This window comes from Festucalex cinctus, chromosome 18 (genome assembly GCF_051991245.1).
Source record: "Festucalex cinctus isolate MCC-2025b chromosome 18, RoL_Fcin_1.0, whole genome shotgun sequence".
NCBI classification, from domain to species: domain Eukaryota; kingdom Metazoa; phylum Chordata; class Actinopteri; order Syngnathiformes; family Syngnathidae; genus Festucalex; species Festucalex cinctus.
The window spans coordinates 3,484,080-3,505,038 of NC_135428.1; the positions used below are offsets into that span (position 1 = coordinate 3,484,080).

General features: G+C 41.0%; 2 protein-coding genes across 5 annotated transcripts in view; both read left to right on the forward strand.

Moving 5' to 3' along the window:
- The window catches only part of mtmr4 (myotubularin related protein 4), a 35,994-nt gene extending 18,645 nt beyond the window's left edge, over positions 1 to 17,349 (forward strand). For 2 of the 4 annotated variants that reach the window (XM_077504319.1, XM_077504321.1), the window contains 17 exons: positions 1,116 to 1,232; positions 2,775 to 2,804; positions 3,194 to 3,276; positions 3,502 to 3,668; positions 3,801 to 3,897; positions 4,596 to 4,709; positions 5,142 to 5,341; positions 5,971 to 6,099; positions 7,218 to 7,329; positions 8,682 to 8,877; positions 8,983 to 9,168; positions 9,342 to 9,512; positions 9,820 to 9,974; positions 11,032 to 12,355; positions 12,472 to 12,582; positions 12,686 to 12,774; positions 15,703 to 17,349. In XM_077504319.1, coding sequence (XP_077360445.1) covers positions 1,116 to 1,232; positions 2,775 to 2,804; positions 3,194 to 3,276; positions 3,502 to 3,668; positions 3,801 to 3,897; positions 4,596 to 4,709; positions 5,142 to 5,341; positions 5,971 to 6,099; positions 7,218 to 7,329; positions 8,682 to 8,877; positions 8,983 to 9,168; positions 9,342 to 9,512; positions 9,820 to 9,974; positions 11,032 to 12,355; positions 12,472 to 12,582; positions 12,686 to 12,774; positions 15,703 to 15,880 — 3,459 coding nt within the window. In that variant the 3' untranslated portion in view covers positions 15,881 to 17,349. The remainder of the gene's footprint in view (positions 1 to 1,115; positions 1,233 to 2,774; positions 2,805 to 3,193; positions 3,277 to 3,501; positions 3,669 to 3,800; positions 3,898 to 4,595; positions 4,710 to 5,141; positions 5,342 to 5,970; positions 6,100 to 7,217; positions 7,330 to 8,681; positions 8,878 to 8,982; positions 9,169 to 9,341; positions 9,513 to 9,819; positions 9,975 to 11,031; positions 12,356 to 12,471; positions 12,583 to 12,685; positions 12,775 to 15,702) is intronic. The other 2 variants (XM_077504320.1, XM_077504322.1) reach the window with 1 other exon arrangement.
- A 1,475-nt stretch (positions 17,350 to 18,824) lies between these two features.
- The window catches only part of ca4a (carbonic anhydrase IV a), a 28,724-nt gene continuing 26,589 nt past the window's right edge, over positions 18,825 to 20,959 (forward strand). The window contains exon 1 of the mRNA XM_077505000.1: positions 18,825 to 19,061. Coding sequence (XP_077361126.1) covers positions 18,941 to 19,061 — 121 coding nt within the window. The 5' untranslated portion in view covers positions 18,825 to 18,940. The remainder of the gene's footprint in view (positions 19,062 to 20,959) is intronic.

The following is a 20,959-nucleotide window of genomic DNA, read 5'->3' on the forward strand; positions in this document are numbered from 1 at the left end:
ATAGCTTTTTTGACAGTAAAGGTTGCTGACCCCTGCTGTACAAAAAGTAATATTTTATTCCTCCCTATGTATCTGAATAGCTGGTGTCAGCCAGAATACTTCCTATATTTGTCTGTTTCTGTGGTGAGCGGCGTGCCATGTGTTCCAATTCCCAGATTAAGCTGTATTCACATGCATCCAACCACTGTGCACACATACACACGATGAAGATGCAACAGCAGGTGCAGTGACAGTTTGATACACTACACACATTTATGGTCAGTCTTTACAATAATTGTGGTTTAATGTTTAATCCGAACTTGTATTCCCGTCTGTTGTGACTTGCCTACATGATTTAAGTCAGACTGTGCTATTAACCCAGTTGGTTGAAGTTTAAAGTGAGCTTGGATTTTTTTTTTTTTTTTTTTTTTTCCGGATATTTTGCAGTAATCCCCATCTGCTCTGCTGCATGTCCTCTTTGTCATGCATCAGTGGGTCTTCCCTTGCGTGACTCAGCATTGCATGCTAATGCAGGACACGCTAATGTGGTCTCACCACCAGCCAAACGGCGGGACTGGGCTTGCAATCCGTAGTTCCCTGATGTCATGTTGATCGGGGCAGACATGTTGGTGTGCATGCAGATGGATTGAGTGTAAAGAGGCCTTGGGAGTCAAGTTTAAATGGATGAAGCGTGACGTGATGGCTCAGTGATAAAAGGATAGTACCTAAATTATTGTTTGCACAACCTTTGAGAGACTTCGGCATCTCTCCACATGTATTTTAGCCCACTCTTTATGTGCAAACTGCCACCAGTGGTCAGAGGTTTGAAGAGTGCCTGCTCCAGATTACATTACATCTTTATTATTACTTTGTCATATTCAAGTTATCTCTTTGATTAACAGAGAGGTACCAACAATTTGATGCATGTGTGTGTCATCACAAAATGTTAACATGGAAGCCTTTATTGCTAGTAATTTCTGAACAAGAAGCACCAGAATGTTGATGTCAACGTTAACATAGCCACTTAGAACCTACTTCCAGAGTTCTAAAAGTTGTCTCTTTATTTTCATTTTAAACATATGATGCATGTTTTGTTACTATTTGAGTTCCTAAATCGGTGTGTGTTGTCCTTACAGGTGCCCTTCCCAGTTCTCCAGGGGGAAGGGGTGGAATATCTTGGACATGCAGATGAGGCTGTTATTGCCATTTCGAACTACAGACTCCACATCAAGTTCAAGGAGTCTGTCATCAATGTAAGTCCACCTTGAAGACTAAACTCATACAAATACAAAAAAAAAAAAAAAAAACTACATAAATGATTACTTTCTTCACTATTTTGATTGATCTAGAAGTACAGGTATATACTAAAGCCATCATTATAGACATGTTATAGGCATATATGCAAGATGGAACAATTTACCAGTTTGTTTTGGCAGGAAATGTTTGATTGACATCAATAAAATCAAAGGGCCTAGTCTCTGCTCATGCTGTTGTACAGGCTGGATTTACATTGCAGCTCCAAGTCCTCAGTTCTGATTTAATGCCTGTCAGTTTGTTGAAAAAAAACAAACAAAAAACAAAAAAAAACGTAGATGTTAAGTGGCACATCAACAATACACTTGAAATGAAACGCGCGAAGATGCTCAAATTGCATGTAAATTGCAAGTGTCAACACCAAGCAGTGACATTGCAGTAAGCAATGATAAACCTCACTCACTGTTTAAATGGCACATTGGCTGCCATCAGAAATTAGGGAGGCCTACTTTAAAAAAAATAAAATAAATTCATATGACGCCCAAACTACTAATACATTTTATGTAGGGATTTTTTATTTTTTTTATTTTTTATTTTTTTGTTATGCAAAGATTCAAATGCACTACAAGTCAAATAATAGCAAATGTTTCTGCATAACACAGATTGTTATAATTAAGAAAAAAATATTTCCTCCTTTTTGTGTCAAAGTCTGATTTGTGGACATTAATGATATTATATAATAGATTGGAAAATTTCAGCTTACTATAGCTTGTGCTTGTTTTAGTTATGAATGTGTATATGTGATTAGTCTGAGGCTCAGCACTCTATTCTTGTGAATAGAGGATGGTGCGCCACAAAATTCTGTATGGTCGACTTAGGACAATGTTCAGACATCCCTGTGCTGTGCTTTTGCATTAGATTTTTTGTCTACTTATATGTCACCAATCGATGTATTTCGTGGAATTCATTGACGCGTTATAAAAAGTACCACAGCACAAAATTGGAATTAGCACTTGAATCTTGTAGCATAAATGCATCCATAAAAACCTCCTGATTACATTTAGGTGAAGTAAAACTACTACTTCACATATCCCGAGCATATTTTCCAGAAAGGCCGTCTGTCATTTTTAGAACAGATGGCAAGGGCAACGAAAATCAAATGCCCACAATGTCCATTCTACTGACTAGCCACCGTAACCCTTGCCGCATTGACGAACTCTTGTATGAATGCCAACAGTCATCAACCTCTGCCCCACACTTCCATTCACAGGTTATCCTCATTCTTTCAAGCTGTTTTGTTGCCCTTTGGTCCTGTCCATGTTTGTCTTTCCCTCCATGATTTCAATTTGGCAAGGTCATGTGGTCACGCGGCAAGTCGCGCACTGCGTGATCGGTTCTTTTATCTGACATCCTTCAAACTCATGTTTTCTTTCCCTTTTAACTTGCCATTCCTTATTTTTCCCTGGTTTTAATTAATTTTCCATTTCCTCTTGTCTTGTGTCCTCCCTTTCTGTGTGCTCCATGTTGTCGCTGTGCTTTAGACCTACCCAGATGTGGACAATGAAATATCTGTGAGTACCTCGTGTTAAAACACCCCTTGCCCAAGTTGCCACATCAGTGGCACGTTTTCCATTACAATACAAGGACACATCGCGGCTTGTATCCATAAAATAATGCAATGCTATTTTCCTGCAACACTGCTCAAGTTCAGACACATTTTGGGACAACACAAGCATCCTTCCTTAAGGCCACACATTTATTATCTAAAAGTCTTGACATTCCTGTGGTCAAAGTTAGGTTTAATATTGCAGGTATGTGTGATGGAGGCCTTGAAAATGTGATGGAAAAGGCCTAGCTTGGATTGGTCGATTCCCGACGTGACCTTAGCAGTTGTGCTCTTCTGTCAGCGGTCCATCAGGCTCATTACACTTGCTTGCACTTTCTTTGTCTCCCCCTACAGGTGCCCCTCAGGCTGATCGAGAGCGTGGAGAGCAGAGATATGGCCCAGCTGCACATTATCTGCAAAGACTCCAAAGTTGTCAGGTAAAGAAAACAATGAATTGTGGAGAAATATTTTGACCCCCGTTGCTTTGTTAATGAGTAACACTTCACGGCATTGCTAAAATGATTACTAAGTGCCTCTTGCTAATTGGCCAATTTCCACAGTAAATAAAATGTTCTAGTGATGTACTTAAGAAATCAAAACACGTGTTATATTATAACCAACCACTTTCTAGAAGCATCACATTTTTTTTTAATGAATTCTAGATGCCACTTTACAACATTTAAGCAGTGTCAGGAGTGGGTCAAGCGTCTGAACAGGGCCATAGCTCACCCATCACGCCTCGAAGACCTCTTTGCCCTGGCCTATCACGCTTGGTGTCTGGGAGGCAGTGCTGATGATGAGGACCAGCATGTTCATCTGTGTCGTCCAGGTCGATACAAATGCACGCACACGGAAGTCTGAATTGTGAATGATGATAGCTATTTAGAACAATAGGACCATTGAAAGTGTTTGTTTCCCCCCCCCCCCCCTGATTATGTGTCCTTGTTCTATTTTGCTTCAGGTGATCATGTGAGTCAGAGAATGGAGATGGAGGTTAAAAGAATGGGCTTTGACACGCAAAACATCTGGAGGGTGTCAGCCATTAATTGCAACTACAAGTACGTCACATATGTTGTACCATTCAATTCCACGGCATCGCTTTCACAACATTACTAACAGCATTAACATACTGAGTGGTTACATTAGCTACAGTATTTATGGGCGTTTTAAATAAGTCATTCACCGTTTGCGTCCGTTGTGACTGTGTGTGTTGTGTGGAATGGTTAACAGTTCATTGTGTGGATGCTGGCTTGCCCCATAAATGCCATTCCTATTAGCGGCAATTACAATAAAACAGTTTGAGTGTAATGCAGCCACATTGTCTTATATTCATTTCATGGCTCAAGTAAAATTGGCGCGCACACAAAAAAAAAACTTTTTTTCTTAAAAATCTGTTGTAATTGTTAATCCACAATACATCTTCAATACATATATAGAAAGTGAATTTCATTCTCAAGTTCCCATAAATTATTATTTTTTATATATCTAATATGTCAGCAAAACCATCCAATTTAAAGATGATTTTTGCACGTGCATGAATGCTCACATGCGTATCCTGCTGAGGGAGCCAGACGCACAGGACAACGTGCTAATTAAACAAGTCACAGCGCGCTGAGGCACGTGATTCAGCACATTTCATTTTCTCACTCGTAGAGACAATCTATTCTCTCCCCCTTCGACACTGTGCAGGTGTTTGCCCATTTAAAAAAAAAAAAAAAAAAAAGTGCAAATCATTGGTATATTTTTGTGTCCCTAGGCTGTGCTCCAGTTACCCACAGAAGCTTCTGGTTCCAATCTGGATAACGGACAAGGAGCTAGAGAGTGTGGCTTCCTTCAGATCCTGGAAGAGGATTCCTGTGGTGGTCTACAGGTCAGCAATTTAACGCATATTTACATTTTAAAGGGGCAGTCACCCCCCCCAAAAAAAAAAAATTCTTAATATGTTCTATGCAGTCCCACTTGTCTAAATACAGTATTTTGGTTAATTTTGCGTTAATGGAATCTGAGTTAAGCAGCAAAATTCCTCAGTTTTTATCAGTTATCAGAAGGCGGCCAGTTTGCCGCTTGCTGTCGAGTGAAAATTACATCACAGTTTCTCAGGTCTCGGGTCACAACCAATCACAGCTGAGCTTGAAAAAAACTGAACTGTGATTGGTTGTTGCCTGAGACCTGAGCAACTGTGATCTCATCTTCAGTCAACAGTATTACAAAATGGCCGCAAATTGAGAGGGATAAAAATGGTTGCATTTTGCTGCGCAACTCATATTTAACTCAGATTTTCTGACCCTGATGTTGTTTCCAGACACCAGAAGAACGGGGCAGTGATTGCACGCTGCAGCCAGCCTGAGATCAGCTGGTGGGGCTGGAGAAACACAGATGACGAGTATCTGGTGACATCCATTGCCAAAGCTTGTCAAATGGACACGGGAGCCAAGGCTTTCTGTGGTGCACCTGCCTTCCAGCAACGTGGAGAGGCTCCCGACTCATCTGACAGTGATTTTGGTATGGAGTGTCATTTTCTACATCAGTATATTCAGCCACTGCCACATAATTTTACTATTTTACTGGATAAGAATGAAAACGTCAATTCACTATAAAAATGCATGGAACTAGACAGATGGCAAAGATGCTAAACATCAGTTGTAAAAAGTAGTCCACACTAGCTACTGAGCAAATGTATAATTCTGTGTTTATAACTGCGTTTTTGTTTGTTTTTTTCTCAATTCATTACCTAGGGGGGTTTACAATCACATTTTCTGTGTTCAAACGTAAGGTTGTTGACACTGACAGGCAACAAATGTTTATCTTGCAAAGCTCAAATCTACTATTTGTTTTTGTTGTTTTTCGTGGATATCGTCTCAGTGTGTAATTTGTACATGGGATGCTTGAATTAGCTGAACAGTAGAGAAGCAGCTTCATACTCGAACTTGTTCTTTGGAAGTGTTGCAAGCTCTTTCCCTGCAATCATTACTAACAACAAGATATGCATTTTCAGTCTCGTCCTATGACTTCCTCGAATCCCTTGTTCCCTTTTTCATGGGTTCTCCCTGCCTCGCCTTGCTGGTTGCATCTATTAAAAAACAGTCAGCTAGTAATAATGCAAGGCATGTCTTTTGTCCGTGTGTCATCAGACTCCTCACTGACTGGTAGCTCAGGTTGTGATGACAACACGGTGCCACAGAAGCTGCTGATTCTGGATGCTCGCTCTTACACCGCTGCAGTTGCGAACCGTGCAAAAGGCGGAGGCTGTGAGTGTGAAGGTTAGTAGTACTGATCTGATGGAATTACTCATTGTGCCTGGGACATGTAGCGATTCATGTGGACCCGCAGTAGTCAAATGAGTTACATCAAGGAAGCTGTTGCATATCTTGAATTTGGCTTGTTATTTTTTCTGTGTTCATTAAGCAATAATAGAAACAAAATCATTAACTTCCAAGTGTGAAGCTTTCTCCGTTAAATATATAGTAACTGTTGTTAATATAGTGTATATAAACAATTCAAATTAATAAGTGAACCTTTCTCTTTAGAAAAGGTTTTCTTAAGGTGTGGTGAGAATTAAGTTTAGTTAAAATTTTAATTTGTTTGGCAAATAACCAGGCTCGTCAATTTTTGTTCCTAAATTACAAGATATGTATGTGTGTATATATATATATATATATATATATATATATATATATATATATATATATATATATATATATATATATATATATATATATATATATATATATATATATATATATATATATAATATAAAATTTTTTTTTTTTTTAAGTGGAGTTCATTCAGTGTGCATTGGGATGGTTTGCAATAGTAAACCCAGATCGGTCTTATGTATTTGCTCTCACCAGCAACACACTGGAACCAGCCAATAAATTAAAACAAAGAAAAGGAATGTGGCACAGTAAACATGCTTACAATGGAGCCAACCAGAAATTCCTGTTATACTGTTTTTCTCGGAATAAGTTTATTACAAAATGGCAAAAGGCGTTTTTTGACCTCTTGCCATTGGGTCCGTTGTCGCATAGTGCTGGCTACTTTTTGTATTTGTATTTTTTTCCCGACTATTCAAGGAACTGTCAACACATGGTCCAAATCTACCCTTTTTAGTGCCTTTTGCACATGTTGACAGAGGGTGCCAAAAATGGTTATTTTGGTACACTCCACAGCTTATGCTTATGCATAATACAAAAAATGCAAAATACATGATAGAGGTGTCAAAATTAATTAATTTTTACAGTACATATTTTTTTTAACTCTATTTTATGGATTATTATTAAATTTAATGTATCAGTGATTAAAAGATGCATTGAAAGTTGAATGTGTTACAAGAATACATAGCATGCATGTGTGCGACATTACCATTGTTTGTGTTTAGAGTACTACCCAAACTGTGAGGTGATGTTTATGGGAATGGCCAACATCCACGCCATCCGGAACAGTTTTCAGGCCCTGAGGACAGTCTGCAGTCAGATACCCGATCCAGGAAAGTAAGTCGATCCGTTTGACCTTTTTGCTCTGTGTGTCTGCCTTGTTGGTGTCCCCCTTCTTCTTCCTCCCTCTTGTTAATGCTCTCACCCCTCCTACGGGAAAACTACGCCACAAGAGCTGGCGAAGCGGCCCCTGGTCCAATCTCATTCCTGCTGAGTGGGCCAGCTGTCTGTCTGGCTACTCAGACACTGGAGCCATGTGTCACGTTGTTTCTGTTTACCACATTGTTTACATCAAAGTTTGTTTACATCTGTGGGGGTGTGTAGATGCAGCAGTGTGTCACATTTACATTATTCTTTAGGTATCTAACACACTTCATTGTAGGGCAGGAGCACTCCCCTCTGTCCCTAAGTCAGCCTAATGCAAACGGCTGCAACTCACCGTTTCTGGTCACGTACATTCCCAACATGTGCAACTCAAGCCAAACTGGTCCTCAAACATCGAAGAGTCCAGTCAAAGTATTCCAGTAAAATCTTTCTTCCACACAGGCCCTTTTAACCCATAAAGCTACATTACTGGCTGCTGCAAAGTGCGTCCAAGTTCCAAAACACGCACATCGACGACCCAGGTTGACTTGTAGCTCCAGATTGGCTACACGGATTTGCCTCGCAACACTCGTGAGCAAATAGTTGTGGATTAGCTTCCAAGTGACACCTTGTTTGGTCCAATACAAAAACGTTTTATCGGTCACAAGATCCACGCAACCCAATGGCCGACTTTGTGCGTCAAAGGGTCCTCCTTGCAAACCTCCGTCGTCACTTGATCCAGGCATAGCGAAGCTCCTTGGTGATTGGTGATGGACATTTTGAAAAGCTAATCAGATCCTCAAAACATCGACGTGCTGGTTGCCAGAAGTGCCAGTCGCACTTAAACAGATTCTGACTGTTTGGGAGAAAAATTCAAAGTATTATCTTCAGCAAGAGACCAAAACTATGCTTATACTCCAAATGGTTCAAGAACAGCTTCAAATTTACTTTGGTTGCACCTTTTTTAGGCGTTTTTGGCAAAAATGGCAGGAATGAGGGTTTAAAAAAAAAAAAAGGAGGGGGGTCGATGATGTTCTTTGTTAAAAGTCAAAGTAAAAACAGATGTTTGCAAATGAACAATGCTAATCGATTACTTTTTAATTAAATTATGTTAATTATAATTAATTTTGGTAGCCCCAATTTTTTGTCAACATCTGGTCTAATGAAGTTTTAAATGAACCAGATTGGACTCATCTATTCAATGTCTCGTTGTCATTACTTTTTTTTTCTTTCTTTTTTTCTTTTTTTTTTTAACCTTGTGACAGTCCATATGTCAGTTAAGACGTCTATCCTCTAAAGGTGAGCTGTCTTTTCTTTTTTGCTAGCTGGCTTTCAGCTCTGGAGAGCACGCGTTGGCTGCAGCATCTGTCGGTAATGTTGAAGGCGGCCACTCTGGTATGTTCCTCCCTGGAGCGAGAAGGTCGTCCTGTCCTTGTGCACTGCTCAGACGGGTGGGACCGTACGCCCCAGATTGTTGCCCTGGCCAAAATCCTGTTGGATCCCTACTACAGAACACTAGAGGTGCTAATCTGCTGGGTGTAATTTTCACTTTGACCACTTAAATAAAACGACACGTTACATTTTCTTCACATGATGATGTCCGACAACCACGTGACTGATCCACAGGGTTTCCAGTTGCTTGTGGAGACTGACTGGTTGGACTACGGTCACAAGTTTGGGGACCGCTGTGGCCACCAGGAGAACGCTGATGACGTTAGCGAGCAGTGTCCCGTCTTTCTGCAGTGGCTTGACTGTGTCCACCAGCTGCTCAAACAGTTCCCCTGCCTGTTTGAGTTCAATGAGGCCTTCTTGGTGGGTGTTCGTAATGCGTCAGTTTGCCTTTCTAATGATGACCGTCTGTTGTCCTCGTTAATACCACAAGACTAGACTTGCTTTGCATTTTTGAAGAGAAGACGTGCATATTTTCTCACCCAGCGCGATCATGTCATTGCATTTAGGTGTAATTCTTGTTTGTGTTTGTGCAGGTCAAGTTGGTGCAACATACGTACTCGTGTCTATACGGTACTTTCCTGTGTAACAACGCTCGCGAGAGGGAGGCGAGGAACATTTACAAACGCACCTGCTCCGTCTGGTCCTTGCTTCGTACGGGAAACAAGAACTTTCAGAATTTCCTCTACATCCCCAGTCATGATATGGTGAGGTTTTTTTCCTGTGCACTGCAATACCACAGAAGTGTTCTATTTATTCATCCATTGTTTCTCCCGTTCTACAGAGACGAGAGTTGTTGGAATCATTCATCCTACAAAATACATAATTTCAGCTGAAAACCATTTAGGGCCCTTACAATTCAGTCTTTACAAAAACAATCCTCTTGGAGTTGCAAACAATTGATTGAATTCAATGCTTCTTTCACTTTGGCAATTCTTGAGGTGAAATGCTGCCCCCTATTGGTCTTATGTGATATTTTAATCGTGGTTTCTTTCTCACTTGTTTGACTGCAAGGTGCTGCAGCCTGTCTGCCACACACGCGCATTACAGCTGTGGACGGCAGTCTACCTCCCAACATCCTCCCCGTGCACTGCTGTGGACGACTCCATGGAGCTCTATTTGTCACCGAGCGTCACAGGGGATGAACTCGCCTCCCGTTCACTTGACAGGTACGTTTTGATGCAAATCTCACTTATTAAATTCAATTTGGTTATTTTTGCAATTTTCCTTCACATGATTATATACGAGAGCAGGGTTTCCAAAAACCTTTCAGCTCCATAGCCAAATTATTATAAATATGGTTTCTCACTGGGAAACACATGTGCCAAACATTGACAACAATAAAGGTGAATCAAAAACTCATTTAGCAAAGAAATGTCTGCTTTTCAATGCACAAGACTTTACATGAATCACAACTAATGAGCAGATGGACAAACCAACCTAAAAAGCTCGTGTGCAGCCATTTTAAAGACTTAAAGCAAGGTGTTCTGGGAAATGAAGTGCTGTTCTGCCTTAACAATTTCCAAGTTACTATGTATGACAAGTATAAATAAACATACATAAAGTCCATAAAGTTTGAATGAAATTCATTTGTAAATAGGTTTAGATTCTGTTTATCTTTATTGTTAAATAAACTTAATTTTCTTGTAAAGATGAAGTCAACCTAAAAAAAAAATTGACAATAATATAGTCTATGCAGCCCCACTTGCCTAAATACCGTATTCTCGTTGATATTGTGTTAGTGGACATTTATGAATAGGTAGCAAAATTCGATCCATCTCAGGGGCGGCTATTTTGCCACTTGCTGTCGACTGAAGATGACATCACAGTTGCTCAGGCACCAACCAGTGACAGCGCACCTGTTTTATAAAGCTGAGCAGTGATTGGTTGTTACCTGAGCCCTGAGCAACTGTGATGTCATCTTCAGTCAACAGCAAGTGGCAAAATGGCGGCCCCCTGAGATGGATAAAAAAAAATGGCTGGATTTTGCATCATAACTCATATTCCACAAATGTAATATTAATCAGAATGTCATGTTTATACTAGTGAGGTCACATATAACAAACACATTATTGTCAAGAATTTTTTATTTTTATTGTTTTGGTGCGAGGGCATGGGGGCTGCTGAAACCAGTTGTCATTTCAATGTGGAATATCAAAAACTTGTAAGTCAAGGTATCACTGCAGTAAAGTATTACTCGTGACCTGTGTTCTGTTCCATTTCTAGACTTCCCAAAACCCGCTCCATGGACAACCTTCTGTCAGCTTTTGAGAACGGGATGCCCCTAACACGGACATCCAGTGACCCCAATCTTAATAAGCACTGCCAGGAGGATCGCCCTGCCTTGGAGGCCACGCCCGCCCATGACAATCCATCTGTAGACTGCTCTGACAAGATCGCACACCACCACGACGACGACGACGATGATGACGATGATGATGAGAACCCCCCACAGCTGAGTCCTACCAAACCATCAGACGGCTCAGGTGCCGAACGCGACGAGGAGGCACCAGAGGAGCCGTGTCTCACCACTCAGCCTCTGCCTTCCCTACCGCTTCCTCCCGTCCCCCTAACGTCTGACATCATCCAGCCTCACACTCCTCTCCTTGTTCCCGTTCTACCGCAAACTTCCCCGCGCACAACTCTCCCCCCTCTTCCAATTCCCCCTCTGGAGGCTGTTGAGAGCACCGCATGGCCCACTCCAAAATCAGAGCCTTGCTTACCGCTGAGCCACGACGACGACGCCCCGCCCGCACCCACCCACCTCGACAGCCAGGAAAGTTGCCTCTTGGAGTCTGCTGACCTCCTGGAGTTGAACCTTCTAAAGCCACTGGTTCCCATGGAAGACTCCACTGAGACTCTTATTGATCAAGAAGAACTTCATCGGCAGAATGGGAGTCCTACTCGGAATCATGTCGCGGGTGAGGAGCAGCAGGAGGCGCACAAAGAGGAGTTGACGGACCTAGCTCCTCCGATGGATTGCATCCAGGGCGCCGCTCGCCATCTCATCTCCCAGAGCCCGCTGTCGGACATGTCGCTGATGGGCCCCCACTGGGAGAGCGTTCAGGGCCTCATGCAGTCGGCGTGCGGCAGCGCCACCCACGCCGCCAGCCGCTCTCTGCAGGCCAACCAGAGCCGCCGACTTGCCTATAAACTTCTCCGCGCGCAAGGCTTCGCCCTCGCCGGCGGTTCGCAGTGCTGCCCCCTGCAGCCCGGAGGGCCGTCCGCAGCCAGGAGCATCGCTGGCTTCGCAAACCTGAATACGCCTGTTGCCAACAACTGCTCGCTGGTATGCCACCAGCTTCCGGCTGTTTCCTCGCCCTCCGTCTCCAGCTCCCCTCTCCCGCCGCAAACGCCGGCATATCTCGACGACGACGGGCTGCCGGTGCCCATGGACGCCGTGCAGCAGAGGCTGCGTCAGATCGAGGCGGGCTACAAACAGGAAGTGGAGGTATTGCGGCAGCAGGTGCGACAGCTGCGGATGAGGCTGGAGAGCAAACAATACGGCACGCCTCCCTCAGAGCCCGACATCGACTACGAGGATGACATTGTTAGTTTTCGTTTTATTATTATTATTTATTTTTATTATTTATTTATTTTCCTCCTTGAGCCACACATCCACATTTGTGAATGTTTGACAAAGCCTTCCCTTCTGCTTTCTTTCAGACATGTTTACGGGAGTCCGACAACAGTCCCGAGGAAGACTCTCTGTCCAGCCAGAGTGAAGACCGACTTTCTGAGGGCAGCTGGGATCGAGTGGAGAGCAAGGACACCGAGGTCAGCGTCTGTTTCAGTGCTCACTTTGAGCTCTTCTCTACATCCCTTCTCACTATAACGGCTTCACGCACCTCCAAATGTATGCATGCATGTGTGTGTGTAGGTCACGAGGTGGGTGCCTGACCACATGGCCTCTCATTGTTTCAACTGTGACTGTGAGTTCTGGATAGCCAAGAGGCGTCACCACTGCAGGTGGGACTTCACTATTTTTCCTTTCACACAAGCACACAAAAATGATCTCTTATCAACAAAAAAAAAAGTGCTTAACTAATCTCTATATGTTCTCTGATTAAAATCAGTGGTGGGGTTTCCTTTTTTGTTTCAATTGTTTTCTTCCAGTACAGGAAAATTCTTGCCTCATAACATGATCCTTATAACTTCGGTTCAAATACGTTGAAGCCCCACGTATTTGCGCTTTGCCATTCGTGTATTCACCGAGCCACAGATTTATTTATTTTTTTGGGTGGAAATTTTCATCTATTGGCTTTTTTTGTGCTCAAAATAAAACCATTAAAGGGGACAGTCTGTAGAATTTTGTGATTTTTTTTTTCTTTTTTTCAATGTTCATTCATTTTGATAACCCACTATATCAATAATACGCAAAAAAAATGTTCTGTCACATCAACGTACACATTTTTTAAAAATGAAATAAAATTGTAGGTCTGTTAATTGCTAAAGATCGTGCTGCACCTTTTATAGGAGGCCGACATGTTTTGCCGCCATTTTTCTGTTACGGATACCCGAGGGAGAGAAAAAAAAAAATCACAAATGCAGTAATTGGTGGTAGGCTTACAAAGTGTGATCTCTCTCTGAGGCGCTGTAGTGTCGCACGCACTTGGAACTTAGGTTCTTGCATTCTATTAGTTCGCCACTAGATGGCACTAAATTCTACACACTGTCTTCTAAGCAATGAAAATTGCTTCTGAATTGTGGTTCAACAGAATTATTTTCAAAAGCTAACTCAGGAAACAGGCCTGAACAAAAAAAAAAAGTGGTACATTTATTTTGTTGCAAAACATTTTGAGCCAATCACTGCAATCCACTGATTTTTATCTTTTCAGGTATACAACAACAAACTATGAGAGCAGTAACAAAACACATGACTATTTCTTTCCTTCATGTTCTACATTTTAAAATATAATTAAGATGTTTTCTGATTTACATGCGAATAACTGGCAACTTCATATTACAACCAACTACTCGAAAGGCCTTTAAACTTCCAGGAACTTTTTTTTTTTTTTTTGATGAACTCATTACATGGAACTCCGGGAAGTGGGTGACAGTCGATGAGCCGCTGAAGGGATTTCTGTGGCTAGGAAAAAGGAAGGTGCATCTGTTTCAGAAAGCCAACCTTTGTCACATTGGGGGAATGCAGCCATTAAGGGCTTATTTACAGTAAGACAGGTGGTGGGCGGGTTTCGTGGCTTGTGCCAGATATTAAACATCCTTTGATTGTCAGCCTTTCCTTTCCTGACATCGACACACATGGACAAAATTGCTGTTAGTTAATGAAAAAAAAACCCACAGAGGTCACAGGAACAATTTCAATCTGACAAACGTAACGATGTATACAAATTTAATGAAAATTAACCATTGAAAATCGGACGTTGCTTTTCATTTGTGGTTCAACGTAATTATTTAAAAATGCAAACTGTCTTCTCGAGTGCACAACAAACTAGGAGAACACATGTTGATTTTTATTTTTTTTTCCTTCATGTGTAGGGTCTCGTGCATCTTAAATTGTGGTTAATATGTTTGAAAACAATACGTAATAATTTGAGAGGATATGGAGAATTTATAATACCCAACTTTAGAATAAATTGTAAACGTTTTTGTGTGTGAAATATTGGAATAGTCTGGGTACTCAACATAAGCAATCCCAAAATATTTTCAGTTTTAAAATGTTATATAAAAACATGGTTTGGTCACAATATGTCAGAGGACCTTGAATTTCTAAATACTTGGTGTAAATGTGTCCTTGCTGCTACTACTGTTGTTCTTGTCTATTACTAAAGTTGATATGTATGTTTGTCTTATTCTTGGAATATGTAATGTATTACCATTGTTGGTATGAACCATAAGAACGTGATATGTTACCTATGATAACATCACCATTGTTAGCACTTAATAATTCAGTTAATGGTATGCCATTATAAAAACACATTTTTAAGATGGAAATACTGTAACTTACTGTATATTTGTATTTTTATAGATTAGAGACGGGGTGGGATTAAATAAGTTTTCTTCTTCCCACTCCCTTTCAGGCAGAATAAAAAAATAATAATTAAAATGGCCACCTTTTTGCCACAGAAATATTTGTTCATGAAACCACTTCTTTTTTTTTTTTCTTTTTTTTTGGTGCCGTCTCGAAATGCCTTTTCATATCCCAATATTGATACATAAAACGTATCGATATATCGATATCCCCCAAAGCCAGCTGGGATAGGCTCCAGCACCCCCACAACCATTGTGATGAAAAGTGGTTAAGAAGATGGATGGATGGATGTCACAACAATGTGAATGTCGTGAGTGTCAGTTTTTTTTTGTTTTTTTTTTGTCACTTTATTTACACAGCTGTACTGTGGTTTGTAATTGATTTAAATTATTATTTGTTTTTATAAGGCCATGTTAAATAAAACAGATTATTAGTGTTACTGCAATGGATTCAATTCTTAATGTAAATATTTTTACTAATGCATTAAATTAGAATAAGAAGTTTCTACTATTTGCACCATTGGTAATTTTAAAATAGATACTGCGTGAATTCCTCAACTGAATTGAAAATTGTTGTGAAGAGAATCGATTCTGGAAATCTGAATCGATACCCAGCCCTAGTCTCATTCATTTCATCTTACAGGAACGTATTCTCATGTTGGACTCCGGGAAGTAGTGAGCCGATTTAAGGGCTTTCTTTGGCTCGGAAAAAGGAATGTGTCTTATTTACAGTAAGAGGTGGCGGGCAGGTAAAGTCGCTTGTGCCAGACATCAAACAACCTTTTGAGTGCAAGTCTTTCCTGAAACACGCAGGTGGTCAAAATTGCTGCTGCTGCTGCTCTGTTAATGAAAGAAACCCCCATAGAGGTCACAGAAACTATTTTTTTTTTTTAATTCTCTCTGTAGGAACTGCGGCAACGTGTTCTGTAAAGACTGTTGTCATCTGAAGCTGCCCATCCCGGACCAGCAGCTGTACGACCCGGTGCTGGTGTGCAACACCTGCCACGACCTGCTCCTCGAGTCGCGAACCCGCGAGATCCGCAGCCAGCAGTTCAAAAAGGCCATCGCCACAGCCTCGAGTTGAGGGGGGGGGGGGAAACGTCTCCCTGTCGGGTTCTTTGGACTCAACCAGGTGTCGCCCCAACCTGCCGCCATGGTCTCGAGGAGACGCTGTCTGAAAACGGGGGTGCACTGTGGTGGTTAGGAAGGGGTGGGGGGCGGTGTGGAAATGTCCCAGGGTGAACCTCGTGGACGGAAGAGATTTCGGCTTGTAGCACAGCAACGCTGTCTTAGTGGTACCCCTTTTTTGAGCCCACCTTAAGTACCGAACACCTGCACTCTCCATATAGATGCCGCCGTCACACTCGAGAGGGACAATCGCTCGCTCGGCGACTCCAAGCCTGCGACCTGATGATCTACTGGAGGCTTTCGGCTCGGAAAAAAAAAAAAAGAATTGCTGCTATTGTATTTAAAAGTCTAATTTTGTATTCTTATTTTGTGCACCTCTAAATGTCGTCGTCGTATTGAAGGGAATCCTGAGACCAAACTTGAGCGGAAGCGAGACATCTGCTGCGGACGTTGCCGTCGTGTCTTTGAATGTAACGTGTCGTCGAACGGGCAATCGGACCGACTTGGGGAATGCGCCGCGGGAATGCGGTGTATGTTGTTGGTATGTTGAAGCGCGGCATGTTTCTGTGATGTTCTTGCAGAAAGTCATTGAGGGTATTTCTGGGAAATGACTGAAATGAATTTTCCAACAGGGTTTGCCATACCTCTGACTGAATGGCCCCCAAAAAAGCCTCATTGTCCTCCTGATTGGCACTTAGAGGAAGAATGACTGAACTTATGATTGACAGTTGTTTTTCCGAATCGGGGAGGGCGGCCACAGTTCCCTCATTTACAACGTGCTTGTTTGTGTCTACTGGGTGTTCAATTGTGCCATACTTTTTTCTTTGTCAATGTTTTTCTTTCCAATAGATGGCAGCAGGTTACTATTTGACTCCTCCTATGTGTTCATGGTACAGATGTTTAGCTGCTAAAGTTTAACATAATAGTTCTAATGGTATCACTGGATGATCATTTGTCACTAAATTAGCTGACCTAATGATTTTGGTTTTCCTTCAGATGGCGTTAACGTCTCTTGTCGAGGAAGCTCTGAACTGTAACATACGTCGTGATGATATCTGTTCCATGGTGGTGGCAAATACCAGTCATTTAATTCATGAATATCTGTTGTAAAGAATTGCACTGTAAAATTAAATTCACATTGGCGAAGATAAAAAAAAAAAGATTATATGATCAATCCGTTTCCCAGCTTGTTTATTTACTGTCTGCAATGATGGTGCTCAAATGTACATCAACGCACAGATTCAAAGGTAACGTAAATTAATATCTATCAATTGTGTTCATGTGTGCTATACAGTCTAGCGATGTCATCGCAGGATTGTAAGATTTAAAGAATTGGCAAAATGGACGAAGGTTCAATTTATGATAATTGACAACTAAAGATTATCTTTAATCCAATACCTGTAATAAAATACAACAGTATATGTAGCAATGGTTCATCTGTCTTGTTTACATTTGTTAATGCAAATACACTCACTGGCGAGACAATAGCCACATTACCAATACTAGTGCAAAGTATTGTTAAAGTGATTGTTGTGGTGTATGACTGTTCTTCATCAAGGAAATATTGTTGCTTATTTAATGATGCTATTTGAAACATGTCTCAACGTAAAGAATCGTGCAGCTGCAGAACATTATGAACATAACCTAAAGATTAAGTTGATGCATGAGATTAAGCTCTCGTTTGGTTGCGCAGGTGCTTTTTTGATGTGAATGGTGACTAAAATTCACTTGTCAGTAAATTAGAAAAATGTGGGAAAATTTGATTTCACTAGTTGAATTCAAAAAGTGTAACTTGTGTATGTATATTGCCTCACTACACATACATGTACAGAATGTATTTCCTTTTGTTTTTGGATAGCTGAAAATTACAATCAAGTATAACAAATTTTAAAAAATGCTATCAAAAATTTAATGCGTATGAAACAAGATATATAACAAGATTAACTAAGTAGGAATTGGCCTTCTGAAACGTATTGAAGTTTTTTCTTTTCTTTTTTTTTTTTTTTTTTAAACTTGAACTACTGAAATAAACTTACAATATATATTTAGTTACACCTGCGTCCTAAAGTCCTGACATATTTTGCTTCAAAACGTTAAGTACATATACAACTTGCATTTATGACAATATTTCTAGAGGATTTTGATAAAGTTATTGCCATAGTTATTGGTTTCCTTTTGTTCTATGGTCTAGTCTAGAACTGTTAAAAAATAAAAGAATAATTCGTGCGTTTGATGATTACAACGCGCCGGTTTCTTTACGAAGTGGATGTAGTTTTTTTTTTCTTTTTCTTTATTTGCCACCAGATGGCGCCCGTTCCACACTGCTGTGCTGAACTGTAATTCCCTAAACTGACCGCACCTGTGCATTGGAACGAGGCCAGGGCACCTTCACCAAATCAACACGTCATTGCCAGGTTCCTTCTGTCTGATACTCACTTGTGTGACTAAACTTCCTTATCGCCCTTATCGCTAATCATGTCCATGCTGTCCACAAAAAATGTGCAAAGTCATTCCGTACTGTCGAGAACATGATAAAGGAAGGATGTAATATGATGTGATGCAATATGTACAATAGCCTATTTTAAAATCTTCCTCAAGCCACGGCGTCGTCCCCCACACATATATGAACACTTTAACACATAATATCAGGCATTAGCCAACTTTTTTTAAATTAAATATAGGCTACATTATAAGAACTTCTTCACCGTACTCAAAGTTGAGTAATAATTCAAGCTGTATTCTTTCATTTTCATGAATTCAATGTCTTGACTTTGAAACCAAAAAATAAACTGATAAACGTGATATTGGTTAATAACTCAGCACCTCACTTTTATTAACACCTTCATTGCATCATTTGACTATCAAGATGCTGATTGATGGGAAGAAGAAGAAGAAAAAAAAAGTGGCCCCCCAATGAAGATCTATCCGCGGAGGATGCCCGTCCAAAGGGGCGGGGCCAGCCTCTTCCCTTCCTGCGTGACATGCTGATGGATAAGTATAAGACCCCCCTGCAACAATGCGACCACCAGCGAGTCATTGCGTTGTCTTCACCTCCGCCGACATGCAGCAGCATCTCACCTTGGTGGCCGTCCTCCTCCTGCTGGCATCCTCATGGAGCCTCTGCGCTGGAGTTGGAGGTGAGTCGACCTGCATTCACGCGTTCATTTATGTGCTTATTTTATTTGGATATATATTTTTGTTTGTCGGTTTTTACATGTACCAAAAAAAAAAAAAAAAGCATTTGTCTATAGAATTCCCATGTTGGTTCAGGTGCCTGACATTTATTCTTTGGTTAAATATAAAAAAATTTAAACAGCCTCCATCTTTTTTTCTTTTTTAAAATATATTTTACAGCGTCATTAATACGCAGCGGGAGTAAAATTGTAATATAAATCAACGGACCTGACACATTGTGTGTCATAAATTGGCACTTTATTTCGTTAGTTTACCAAAATGACAGTTGATTTAACGCATGCGGAATCCCAGCAATCTCCTGATTGATAAATAAATAAATAAATAAATAAAAAGAATACATAGCTAGAAGGCAACCGATAGAGGAAAGGATGAATGAATGAATGAATGAGTTTCGTCCTCCATTTCGGCGCGAGTCAGCTTGTGCGCACCTGTTCGGTCCATCACTGTCTTAATTGGACGCGCTTGACACCCGCGTCCATATGATGCGTATACATCATGTATCATATCATATCATCATGTCCCTGTCCTCGTCCCGTACGCTGGCTCAAGCCGATCCAGACACCCAATGAGTGGGGAGTTGGTACTGCGTGAGATTCTCAGAGAGAGAGAGAGAAACCCCCCCCCCCCTCCCCCTCCCTCGCCCTCGCCGTGTATTGCACCTGCTAGTCAATGACGTTTGCGTCCTTTCTGCGGCACAACCTTCTCACAGGAGGTACATTCCACCGAAAAAACATTTACTTGGTATACTCCTGCTATCATTTCCGAGGAGTCTTATAGTCATTTGATTTAAAAAAAAAAAAAAAAAAAAAAAAAAAAGTTCGCTCCGCAATTCGCTATTTATTCAAATGTTGGTAGAGTTGTGCTAACGTTTTGACGGCTACTATGCGAAATAACATTAATTGACTTGTATTACTCAACACGTTATTGTAATTCGTGGTGTAGATCTGCTGAGTGTTCCTAATATTTTGTTTATGTGCCTTTTTCCCCTATGTGCACTTAGCCAACAAGTCACTTTCGGTTCATCTAATACGAGTAGTTTATAGGCTACATTATGAATAATGAATGTTCTTTTACATTTTTATAACAGATGGAAATCATTCAATATAATAATAATAATAAAAACTCGCCATGCAGACGTTTTATTAATAATGCTATGTAGCCTAATTAGTGATAGAAATTATGATTAGTGTTTTGTTTTGTTTTAATTAATAAGTGAAAAACTATTTAGTATTATATAGCCAATAGTGCGTAATGGCGAACTGGCGTTTATTCGTTGAATGATGAAACGGTTACGAGCGCCGTCTGGTGTTTATTCCGAGTAAACAATACCAGCAGTCAGCAGCACCAATGCAGTGCTCACGTCTGGGTTTGATGCTGCGTGAGAGAATGTGGCGTTGCTCTGGTGAATGGGGACAATTCAGTTTTCATTTCCGTCGTCTGGTATACGGCAGTATACCGGAGGGGTATACTGTATTTATTTATTTTAATTTTTTTTAATCCGAAGTAATGCACGAAGAGTTTGTTTTTCTTGCCGTGGGCCGTTTGATTTTTAATGCTTCCTATAGATACAATAGCAGTTTATGTTTCTTTGTTTTCGTTCTGTATTATTCCGCACACAGACAAAATCGTCTGCCGGGTGTGTTCGCTTCCTCATACCGCCTGCCCCGGAGGCAAGTGACGGTGGTACAACTCCGCCACCCGGATCCGGTAGTTTATGTTTCTTCGTTAATGCGCCGCTCGGCAGATTCGTCACGTCCTCTCATTGGCCGACAATTGTGCGGACAATAATTTGATTGGCTGGACTAAAATAACCGTTTTAAGTCTTTATTGTAAGTGCGCT